The 12,995-nt window shown below is 34.3% G+C and overlaps 1 protein-coding gene across 1 annotated transcript; it reads left to right on the top strand.

Annotated features, from left to right (window-relative positions):
* The first annotated feature begins 1,659 nt into the window (after positions 1–1,659).
* Positions 1,660–10,122, top strand: gnl3l (guanine nucleotide binding protein-like 3 (nucleolar)-like). The gene is made up of 15 exons (XM_027165438.2): positions 1,660–1,776; positions 1,865–1,905; positions 2,750–2,866; positions 3,996–4,112; positions 4,582–4,665; positions 4,786–4,921; positions 5,471–5,574; positions 6,427–6,571; positions 6,658–6,745; positions 6,828–7,002; positions 7,732–7,874; positions 8,100–8,236; positions 8,331–8,461; positions 8,666–8,834; positions 9,034–10,122. The coding sequence occupies exons 1-15, from the start codon at positions 1,764–1,766 to the stop codon at positions 9,099–9,101; spliced, it is 1,668 nt and encodes a 555-aa protein (XP_027021239.1). The 5' UTR covers positions 1,660–1,763; the 3' UTR covers positions 9,102–10,122.
* The last annotated feature ends 2,873 nt before the right edge of the window (positions 10,123–12,995 follow it).

The raw sequence follows: 12,995 nt of genomic DNA on the forward strand, positions 1-12,995 counted from the left end.
ATATCTTCTGACGTGTGGCAAATTAAAAAGATTACAGAACATCTTGCTTTCTTCACTTTTTGTTGCAAAGTAATACTCAAATGTCTGAAATATTTAAGAATATGGTATCAAACTCCATATTGTATTAATGTATTTTGTAAGATGTCCAGAAAATTTGGTTGCAGTGAAAACGTGAACTGAAATAAATTTTATCCAGTAAGACATGTAAATCAAGCTGTATATTAAATTAGAATATTATGCATGTGGTTGAAGCAAGCCCTGATGATCATTTGTTATTGCAGTTGTACTGTGTTACTTATAAAAATGTATTGTTATTTTATTTGTGTGATTGTCACAACATTTTATAAGTTATGTAGGTATGAAAATTACTAAAAACAAAACAAAAAGAGAATATACACTTTTTATGTAAAGCTGATTTATGTCTAAAATAAATATGCAGCAGATGGCTATACTAATGTGGACTGTCTGTCTGTTTTAAGTCCATTTCAGAACTATTAGCACCCTGTAAATGATGGGGTAAAAAAAGTATAGAAAGTTAAAGAATACTGAGCCCCAGGTCAACTTGAAGAGATCAAAAAAGAGGTTGAAATTTATGGTGACCATAAATACATATATCTTAAAAAGGGTTCTGAGGACCTTGGAAGAAAAAAAAACAGACTCACAACATCACAGATCCTCTACCATACTTAAGAGTGGGGTTTATGATATTTTCTGTATAACCAGGGGATTAAGCAAATATTTTCATACCCCACTGAAAGATAAATATGAATTGAAAAATAAGCAAGACACAAAAGGTCCACAGTGTCACTGCAGATGCAACAGTTTATGTAGAGCAATACTTAAACACACCTTATATTAACAGAACAAGTGATCCACTGAAGTTTTGGGCAAAACATCAAACTTTCTTCCCTCATCACTTTCAACTTGCCAAAAAAAAATATCTGTCAATACCAGCTACATCTGTGCCATGTGAACAAGATTTTTCCAAAGCAAGGAGAAGTTCTGTGCAAGAAAAGAAATCGTTGAAGTGCTAAAATCTTTTAAAAATAAACTTGAAACTTAATTAAACTTAAAAATTCATAATGGCATATTTGATATATATGATAATGAGATATGGTCTTGTTTTTATTCTTGCCACAGATTTATTTTTGTAAAACTTTGTGTTCACTTTCACACAGGCTTATAAGGCATGAAAGTACATGCAAAAATAAAAAAAGCACCTTATCTTATCATCCAAAAGTTCTCTCTGTCTCCCTGAGTCATAACATTACAATTTCACTTTGCATGTGTTTTATAGGCAGCTTTCATAAACACATGTGAAAGTAATTAAAAAATGTAGAGAGATAGTAATTGCATGTAAATGGTCTTCACAAAAAACATAACTAAAACACTAATATTTAATATTAATTATATTAATGATTTGCATCATTATATTGAAAACATTACACTGTTGTAAGAAGATATCTGCAATTGTTTTGTAAAAGGTGGCATTATATTTGGGCCTAAATCTCGTTGCCTTTACACTATTTTGACCAGCAGGTGTCGCCAGCATGTGGTGTTTCGAAAGAATCGATTCAGTGAACCACTCATGAACGGTTCAATTGATTCGAGGTTTTGTTTTTCCCATCTCTACCAATAGGTGTCAGCAATTATTTCCGTTTAAAGTCAACTTCATCAACCGGAAGAAGTATAAAAGACTTTTACTTAGAATAAGACTCTAGTTTTGTAGGAATTACACTGTATTTTGTCGCACGTGCGAGGCCATGTCCAAAGCTAGTGAGTCGGTTGCTTATATTTTTGTCTATTTGTCACTTGTAATTTGACAAAAATAATCTTACAGCTAACTTGTTTTATCCTGTTGTAGAACAAAAGCGAGCGAAAAGACTGGGGTTCTGTGGTAAAAAGGTGCGTAGTTCATGTAACTAAAGCTTACTAGCCTTCAGTGTAAACATTACAGTGACATTAAAAACACCTCAGACTTGGATTTTTGCTAACACCAGTTTCACTCATCTGTTTACATTAATAAATAAATGAACAAATAAAAAACAGGCGAAAACACACATGAAAAAACGAGTATTTTCAATCTCCAGAAGTTGAACCACCTACATTTTGAACGGTTAAGATGTCTATTCGAGTCTGAGGTAGAAATTGCTAAGGGACCGTCTGCAAATTACGTCAGGTTTCGTTTTATGTGAAGTGTCATTATGGTATTATTACGCTTATGATATTCATTATAGGTCTTAATACACTTAAGGGGGAAGGAACACTGATCTGCCATCTATCCCATGATATTACCCCTTATATATGTGTTTTTATCAGTTCTATTGAAGTTTGTTCCATGCTAATAAACATCCCCAGCCCTGTATATATTTTGAGCAGGAATGTTTTTCAGGGTTGATGAGACCTTTGCAAACTTATTTTTGTGCTGATCTTACATTAGCAGCCGAGTTAAGATGTTTTGAGAGAGGTGAGAAACAACACCTGTATATGTACATGAAGCATATGTATATATTTTCAGCTTTTGTTGGAGTAAGCAGTGTTTAACATGCTGTATTGCCCAATTTACCGTACATGCCGTATAAGCCCAATTTACATTTTTTGTTTCCAATTATATTGTACTGGTTGAACAGGTATAGAGTAGTTGGATGTACTTATATATTTACGTTTATTAAACCAGTGTAAGAAACAGCAGAAGCATAATAAATGAACACGATCTGTGCCATATTGAAAAGTGTTTCTCTCTGTACAGGCCAAAGCCTTTGAACAACTGACAAACCCAAGAGGAGGAAGAAAATTTCCTGAATTGCCTAATGGTCCTAACTTTAAAGAACACAATGAGAAACAAGCTGAAAATCGAAAAAAGAGGGTAAGTGGTTAGCAATTTCAGAAGATGTACTGATCAGATGTTTATCATGTGTCCAAAACGTTTGTGCAATATTGATGTATTTTTTCCCTCTTCTCAGGGTGTACATTTACTAAAAATCAATTATCAGAAAAATGACTATTTCCAACAAAAGACTGCTCTCATGGCATGTTTTTGAGTGTAATGTAGTACCAGTAAATGTGGATGTTGGATTGTGGTACTCAAAACAAAATGTTATCAGTTTGCAGGTCTAAAAACATTAGTTAATACATCACTATTTATTTAAGCAGTATGTGTATGGACAAGAGACTCCTAATACTGCACAAGCCTAGTGTCCAAACTTGAATCCTAACGTACGTTACTAAATTAAACTTATATAAGTTCTAATCAAAACTACTAAAAAAAATTTACTTTTTTATATTAATTAACTAGTGCTGTTACAAATGCACACAAAATGACTTATTTTGATAATATAAAAAAAAAGTCAATTGGATTTATTTATTTATTTTATTTATTTATTTATTTTTACCTTTTTTGCAGTCTTGGATATGTTAAAGATTACTGATAACATTGGCTTTTATGCATTGTTTTTGCACAGCGTTAGATTTGATTTATTTCTCTCTCAATTTCATCAGTGCTGTTTTTACCCCATTGACTGCCATTATTAACACGTTTAATTGTGTGTATTTTTGTGCAAATTAGTGGTCACTAAATTGGTAATTAAATAATGAGTTTTACAATTATATTACAATTTTACATTATATTGGTAGTTTTGATGAGACATAAGGTTGATTAACAGATTTATGGAAAAAAAATAGAAAAATATTAATCTGATTATATTTTTAGATGAAAATAATTAAGTTAATATACATTTTTGGTCTCGAAGTACACACATGGGTGTAAAATTTGAACACAGAAAATTATAGACCTGGTCAAAAGTTCAAAAGACTCTTTCCAAAATAATTTCTCTATCTGAAGTAGAAATATATGGCCAAAAGAATTGGGAAACTATGCTACCTAATGGACAAAAGTGTCCCAAACTGTCCAGAAGGGTTAACATTTGGTAATAATTTAACATGTGGCAAGAAACATAAAACCACAGCAGTATAAAGATTGTGTTCTGTTCTCTCAGCTGGAGGAGCAGCGCCAAAGGCAGCAGCAGTCCAGGGATGGTGAGCTGATGAAGAGAAGAAATCTCGATGTTTTCCAGAAAGACGTCCAGGAACGACAGCGAGAATTTGAACAAAGGGTTGGTGGTCATCCAGATGTACAGTAGAGGAACTATACTCTCTCATAACATTTTTACCATGTGGCCTTATTGTAAATGACAATCAATGGTTATAAATTGATTTAGATTCTTTCATCATGTGCAATTCTAAATTGTAATATTTAACATTTTTAAATATTTAAATTGTGATTGTCAATAAAACCTAATTTTTCCAAGTAAACAACCTATGCTAAACTAGTCAACGCTGCTGTTATAGGATTTAAGAAATGTGCTTTTTTTTAATAGAGGTTTGAAATTCACTATACAGTGTTTCCCAACGAGGTCAAATATACTCAAAAGCCCAAGCACTCTCATCCTCACAGTGGACACTGAAAGCACAAAAAGCACACATTTTGTTAATAAGATGTACATGAAAATCTTTACATCTAACTAAATCCACACCTTATCTTGGTTTAAAAAATGTAATTCTATGATATATTTTTGTGTGCAGGAAATAGAAATGAAAAATTTGGAGAAACATGTCAGTTTTGAAAATGAGAATTCAAGGAAGATGTATTACAGAGAATTTAAAAAAGTAAGTCTACACTTTTGTCACTCTTCAGATGTATACTGTAATTCCCAGTCTGTCTGTGTGCTTGTTTATTTATTTTTCTGTTTTTGTTTAGTAACGCACTATTTGTTCATGTTCAACCAGGTGATTCAAGTCTCAGACGTTATATTGGAGGTTTTGGATGCTAGAGATCCGTTAGGCTGTCGCTGTCCTCAGGTTGAGCAAGCTGTTGTCCAGAGTGGAACGTCTAAGAAAATTATTCTTGTTCTTAATAAAATTGGTAAGTGAACACTAGAAGCAATGCGATGTTACTGCGTATCAGGTTGAGCCAAATAGTCAAACCACAAGGTGAATTATTAAAGCAGAAACATGTTATATTAAGCTGATTTTAACAGCAATACCTGTTTTCTATTATTTGTTTATTTTTTTTACTGTACATTGAAGACATTTGGGTTTTTAGATTAAAATACATGTAAAAAAAAGATTTTTTTTTCCCCTCTTCTCCGCTTCAAAATGGATCACTTTTCTTAGACAGCTCTTGGGTCAGCTATTGGGACAGCTCAGCTCTTTTTAACACTTTTAATCCTTTTTACTAAAAGTTGTAGTCTTCATTGAGAGATACAAGGGCTCAGTTTGTAAACACTGATTTCTATTGTTTAATCAAACTAACAGTGGGCAACAAAAGCACCGGTCTGTCATGTGTTCCAGTATTTTTGGATAATTGAAAAATGGTTGGGTTTAAACAAAAGGTGCCTGTTTCAATTTAACACAAGTGTTTCACAAGGGACTGTATGGTGTAACAAGAGCTTCTGTGTTTGTATTTTATAAGATCTAGTGCCCAAGGACATTGTGGAAAAGTGGATTAAGTATCTTCGCAACGAGTTCCCCACAGTGGCTTTCAAATCTTCCACCCAACAGCAGAACAAGAATTTGGTGAGAGGCATGTATAATAGCATGTATTCTTACGCAGGTCGTTAGAAATAAAGACTATATATGAGTGGACAACATTGTGCCACTTAGACCCATTGTGCATTTTTGAAGCCTGCATAAACAGAGCAGATGGGTAGCAGGGTCTGTCTTTCACCTGCCAATGTTAGGGTGCTATGTGTGCAGTCAAGTCACTTTTATTGTCACATCACCACAGCACACGTGTCTTGGTGTGTGACATTCCAGATATTGCAGAAACAATTAACATACAGATAAAATTAACAGGTGAAAATGTGCAATATGCTCATACATATAGTCAGTACACACAGTGTTAGACTATTAGACATACTTACAGTAGCACTACACATTGTATGCAATATGTACTTTATATATATATATATACACGTGTATGTGTGTGTGTATGTGTGTATATACGTGTATGTGTGTGTGTATGTGTGTATATGTATGTGTATATATATATATATAAAATATGATAAGATGCAACAGATTGTACGGACACAGAAGTGTCATGGATGTGCATCTTATTGGTATCCAGTGGTAACAGATAGATTATTGTATTAAATGCAGTGTGTATGTATAGTCCAGTATGTATAGATGCAGCGTGTATGTATAGTCCAGTGTTGAACTGTTGAAGTTAAGGTGCAGTGTGTGGCATAACATATTGTGGAAGTATGCTGTAGAATGTATTAGTTTTGACTGTTAATTAGTCTGATGGCCTGAGGGGGGGGGACTATCCCTCAATCTAAGATTCATTGCTTAAATTGCGATTTAAAATGGCAAATGGCACATTGGTCTTGATTGGTTGATTAACTAATGATTGATATTCATTGTATATAGAAACGTAGCCATGTGCCAGTGAGCCAGGCCACTCAAGAACTCCTGGGCAGCAGTGCATGTGTAGGGGCTGAATGTCTCATGAAGCTGCTCAACAACTATTGTCGTCTCCAAGACATTAAGACAGCAATAACTGTAGGAGTTGTCGGTGAGTTCCTCATTATATTACCTGAGTAAGGTGATCTTTATTGGGTGAAATCACATTTAATGACCAATTTTTTTTTATTATTCTAGGATTTCCTAATGTTGGAAAGAGCAGTTTGATTAACAGTTTGAAGAGAGCACGAGCTTGCACTGTAGGAGCTACCCCTGGTGTAACAAAGTAATATTTCTTGATGCGTTGTTCTCTTGTAAATGTGGTGGTTTGTTCTTTGAATTTGTCTCAGCATATCTGTTTCTTCCAGGTGCCTTCAAGAGGTGCATATAGACAAGCACATCAAGATTTTGGACTGTCCTGGTATTGTCATGACCTCATCCAGCGATGCTGGTGTTATTCTTCGGAACTGTGTGAAAATTGAACAGTTAGTTGACCCAGTCCCAGCAGTTGAAATAATTTTACGACGCTGCAGTAAAAAACAGGTGGGTAATTTTTTTTTTATTTTTATTTTTTTAAATTTTGTTCTGACTGGGTATTCAAATTTTAGATAGCAATTAAAAACTTTTACGGGTATAAAAGTCTGAGATTATTTTTTTTTTTAAGAAAAAGGCACTACATAGATGATAAGAATGACCTTGATATCCTGCACTTTGGTAGATTTATTAACGTCATGTCAGATTTAGATAGCAATTGTCATGCTGTGCCCATAGTTGATCTCTTTGTTGTTTTCTAATTTCTGTTCTCAGAACGTCTTCCGTTTTTTCACCTGTGCACATCCGCTGCTGGCACATACTTTTTTCAGCTCCTTACAGAAAACAATCAGTCAAACAAGAGTAATTCTAACATCTTATTGATAGCTTTTGCAATCTCTTGTTCAAATAGTGAGTTGAAGATGGGTCTCTAGGCTTGTTCAGCAAAAAGTCTTAACCTGATTACTTTCAACCATCCTTTTATGCTTCTATATCCAGGCTGTTAACCTCATGTCTTTACATGTAAGGGTTTTTTGCCCTTAATCATACGAGGTGGCCAGTCTCCCTACTGAAGGCTTTAATATCAAGGTTTCTGCATCTGTCCCTGCAGAATTTATGCCTGACCTTTTCTCAAGCTACAGCTTTAAATGCTTAAACACAGATATATGGGCAAGAAAAGCCAAAACACTGATCCTGTATAACAGGGGAGATTATTTTATTAATTGTTGGAGTCTCTTCTAGATTATGGACCACTTTGGTGTTCCAGATTTTCATACAACTCTAGACTTTCTGGCACTGCTTGCCCATCGCCAGGGCAAGTTGAAAAAAGGGGGAATGCCTGACAGTGACCAAGCTGCTAAGAGTGTTCTTATGGATTGGACAGGGTGAGTTTTGCATTAACAAGCTTTTTCTTTTTTTTTTTTTTTTTTACAAAATACAAGTTTTAAGAGTGTTAATATAACTTGTATAAAAGCTAAACTTTTGCAAAATGATTTGAAAAGATGTTAACAGAGTAACACAAACTGCTTCAGATACTAGCAAAAATTGTGCCTCTGAATTCATGTGACCAGGGTTTATTAAAATGTTAAGTCTTTTAAATTTGTGTACAGAGGACGTATCAACTACTTCACACACCCTCCGGAAACACACACACTACCAGTGCACGTCAGCGCTCAGATTTTAACCGAGATGAGCAAGGAGTTTGACTGGGATGAGCTTGAAAAGGGAAACCAGGAGACTTTAGCTGGTAAAGAATAAATAAGAAGCAGAAAATTATATTTTACAGCAATTTTGGTTTAGTATTCCTCTAATAATTAATTATTTAATGTAATTTATTTTAGAATGTAACTCAGGAAATGTTGAGATGGACTTTTGCATGACCACATCAGGAATGACTGATATCTGCCATGAAGAGGGACCAGAAGTAGCTTCCCAACACACTTCTGTTTGTGTGGATGCAGATGATCCAGAGGTGCATAGTTTATAAACATAAACCCAGTCATATTTCTAAAAGATTAAATGTACAATTTATATAACCTGCCCAGAATCGTATTTTAAAGAAACCTGTTTTACAGCAACACACATTACTATATAAAAAAAAAAGTAGTATTAGTATTTTTAGATTTTTCCCCCATATTTTAAAATGTCTGATTATTTATTTTCATCTATTTTTAAGTTTGGACCCATGACCGTAGATCTGAAAGCTGGAAAAATAAAATATGGTGCAGTGATGGATTCAACTGCCAAGCCTGTGGATTTGGATATTCTAGATGTTGACCCACTTCAACAAGGCCATGCACTTTTAGCTGCTAAGAAAAAAAGGAAGAAACAGCAAAAGAGAGCAGGTATTTATTATCTCAGCCAGTTATAAGCCACTTACAGAAACTCATAATGGCATGCATTTGGCAGATAATAAGTGTATAATACAAATGAATGATTTCTAGGAACAGTTTTGTCATGTCAGTGAACAATGAATCTAATCTGATTTGGGTGTTATTGTAAACACTTGATACTTATTTTCTCTCTGTTTTTTTCTTTCTATAGACAAACTTGCCACAAAACTCTCAGATTCTCTCGTGTCAGCCATGAATTTTGGCTTTCTGGACAGCTGAAATTATGAGCAACAATAAAGCATAAACAGGAACTTCTCATTGCCAACAATCTTTTCTTTTTTTTGTTGACTTTTGTTACACCTCTTCTACCATTTTAATGAACATCAAGCAGGAAAAAAACTGTTTAAAGAAGCTGTTTCAGACATTTGGCCTTGCTGTGATGGAGACCCTGTTTTGATCAGTTTCAAAATGTAACCAGTTAGGCTTACAATTTCATGAACCGGTAGTAAACCACTTTTTCTTGACACCCTGATTCATGGACAGACCCAAGAACAATTTTTCTTTTGTGTTTAAAATAAAACAAATTTTCCACCACCAGGTAGCAGAAGCATAGCCAGTACTCTGAAATATATATGCTTTCTAAAACCATTATTTTATCCTACAGTGATGTGCAACTGTTTATCAGCTTGGCACATCTTGACTTGTCAATATTCTCCCATTCTTTCTAGAAAAACATTCTAGATCCATCAAATTGTATAGGATAATCTTATACACAGATTTTTCTAATTTCCTACAATCTAAAGAGGTTCACTCAACCTTTAGTACCTTTCTAAAAGTGAGCTGTTGTATCTGCTTTGTAAGCTGTTTGCAGATGGATTTATCAGGCCCATGAAGCTGAAAATCCACCAGAAACACCTTATCTTTTTCTGGGCTTAAACAGAATATTATAATTATTTCATTGACAGCAATTTTATAATTACTTTTGAACATGTGATTGATTGGTTCATTCTGAACACAACCACATCCAATTACAAAAGGGTTTACACACCTAATCAACCAGGTCATTGTAATTTTCCTAATGGCTCTGAATATTTTTTTTTTTTTTCCCACTTACAACAACTTTGTTGTAATCACATTGAGGCAGAGTGTCCTAAATAATTTATCTATATTCTAATATAATCTATTATGTTATGTATTTTGTAGGTTTAGTTGTTTGCATGCACAAAAACCTGTCATTTTCACAGGGCTGTGTAGATTTTATGTGCATGTATTTAAAAGCTAATAAATATAATTCAGCTCATTTTATTTGTATTGCACTTTAAACATTGGACAAAAATTTCAGTTATCAATAACGATGGAAAAACTCAGATAATATGAGGAAAGAACCTTGAGAGGATTCCTCAAAAGGGAACTAATCCTCATCAGGGTTACACCTGAAGAGTGGACATAAATAATATACTTTCTTTAATTGCATATATTCAAATGTAATTTTGTACCCAGCAGCTTTGGAGCAACCTGATTATGAGCAAACCTCACTTTGGTTAGTTTAGAACATGGATTCTGTGCAACAACTTAAAATCATGCCAAATGATTTGCCAGACCTATAAACTTGGTCTGGAATTTAAAATTGCCTTAAAAAAGTTATTACCAGAATACAATCTTAATTATACTGTATTACTTTATATACTTTTATCTATGTATATACTGTATACACACAATGATATATATATATATATATATATATATATATATATATATATATATATATATATATATATATATATATATATATACAGTGTCACTTGAAAGTTTGTGAAACCTTTAGAAATTCCTATATTTCTACGTAAATATGACCCAAAACATATATTTTTTTAAACAAGTCCTAAAAGTAAACAAAGTGAACGCCATCACACAACTATTGTTGTCTCCAAGACATTAAGACAGCAATAACTGTAGGAGTTGTCGGTGAGTTCCTCATCATATTACCTGAGTAAGGTTATCTTTATTGGGTGAAATCACATTTAATGACCAATTTTTTTTATTGTTCTAGGATTTCCTAATGTTGGAAAGAGCAGTTTGATTAACGGTTTGAAGAGAGCACGAGCTTGCACTGTGGGAGCTACCCCTGGTGTAACAAAGTAATATTTCTACTATAATCACTGTGTTTCACAGATGGTACAAGGTTCTTATGCTTATTCTCCTTGCTTCTCATTTTAAAACAAAGTTTTATTTTAGTTCCTCATTCCTCCACAAATTATTTTCCCAATAGTCCTTTGGCTTGTCCACATGAGTGGTAGCAAACTTCATGGACAGCAATGTTCTTTTTTGGAGAATAGTGGCTTTCTCCTGTCTCTAACTCTACCTTGCACACCAAGGTTGTTCATTGTTCACCTGATGGCAGACTCATGAACATTAACATAGCCAAAGTAAAACAGGCCTTTAGTTGCTTAGAAGTTACCCTGTACTCCTTTCTGACCCAACAGACTATTACATGTCTTGCTTTTGGAGTGATCTTTGTTGGTTGACCACTTCTGGGAATGTACCAATGGTCCTACATTTCCTCCATTTGTACGTAATCTATATGACTGTTAAAAACACTTGGGAGAGGATATTGTAACCTTTTCCAGCCTGATGAGCAACAATAACTGTATTTTTTGAAGTCCTTAGAAATCTCCATTGTTTTGCAATGATCCCCTACCACAAACACATCATGAACATCAGACTTTGATATATATCTGTTCTTTACAGAAAATAGTACACTCAGAGACCTGATTGTCATCTTATTGTCTAAAATCAGATGGACCTTGAAAATAAGTACTAAACCTAGAGTTTCACATACTTTTGCCTCTCACAGATATACAATATTGGAACATTTCAATGTGCTGTAGGCAGTATGATGCTTTGGGCAATGTGTGTTTCTACATCATACCAAGAAGAATAGGCATCAGAAATGACCTAAGGAAAGCAACTGTTGCTGTTTGTCAATTTGGGAATGGTTATATATCTTCAAACCATTTCAAACATTCTACAAAGAGGTGGTCTGTTTACAAATCGAGACACAGCTGCTAATCTTCCCAGGAATGGCCAGAAAAATCCATTCAATTCAATTTTATTTGTATAGTGCTTTTTTTTTTTATAAACAGTTGACATTGTCTCAAAGCAGTTTTACAGAACATAAACATAGAACAAAAGGTTAATATAAAGAATAATTTATAAAGATTAATAATTTATCAATAATATAAAGATTAATAGAATACAAAATTCAAGATTGATATTAGATATATTTAGTTCACAATGTGTATGTATTTATCCCCAATGAGCAAGTCTGAGGTGACTCAAGCAGCAGTGGCAAGGATAAACTCCCTTAGATGGTAAAGGAAGAAACCTTGAGAGGGACCAGGCTCAAGGGGAACCCATCCTCATATGGGTTACACTGGAGGGTGTGATTATAAATCTGCAGTCTGACAAATGTATTGCTGCAAATGATCACATGGAGTTGGCATCTCCTCTTTAGTATTGCAGAGTCTAACTGGAGCTGGTAGATCTCTAGATGCCTCAGGATTCGCTGGGTCGGCCTCATCTCAGTGGAGGTCCAAAATCTTCATCGCACGGAAGACAATCAGAGCTGGTACAATTTCTGGATGCCTCGGGATGGGTAGAAATAGAGAAGCAGTGGAGAGGGATTAACATATCTGCTGTTAATAATATTTGCAAGTCTGATATAATAGTGCACAATATTATGGGATGTATTATGTGTACGCCTGACTAAAGAGATGAGTTTTTAATCTACATTTAAACTGGGAAAGTGTGTCTGAGCCCTGAACACTATAAGGAAGACTATTCCAAAGTTTGGGAGCTAAGTAAGAAAAAGCTCTACCACTTTTAGTAGACTTAAATATTCTGGGAACTACCAGAAGTCCTGAGTTTTGTGATCTAAGAGAGCGTGAAGGATTGTAACATGTTAGAAGACTAGTTAGATACATAGGAGCTAAACCATTAAGAGCCTTGTTTGTAAGTAGCAGCAGTTTGTAATCAATTCTAAGCTTAACAGGTAGCCAGTGTAGAGATGATAAAATTGGGGTTATATGATCATACTTTCTTGTCCTAGTGAGCACTCTGGCTGCTGCATTTTGGACTAACTGTAGCCTATTAATTAAAGATGCAGGACAACCA

This window comes from Tachysurus fulvidraco, chromosome 2 (assembly GCF_022655615.1).
Source record: "Tachysurus fulvidraco isolate hzauxx_2018 chromosome 2, HZAU_PFXX_2.0, whole genome shotgun sequence".
In the NCBI taxonomy this organism is placed as follows: Eukaryota; Metazoa; Chordata; class Actinopteri; order Siluriformes; family Bagridae; genus Tachysurus; species Tachysurus fulvidraco.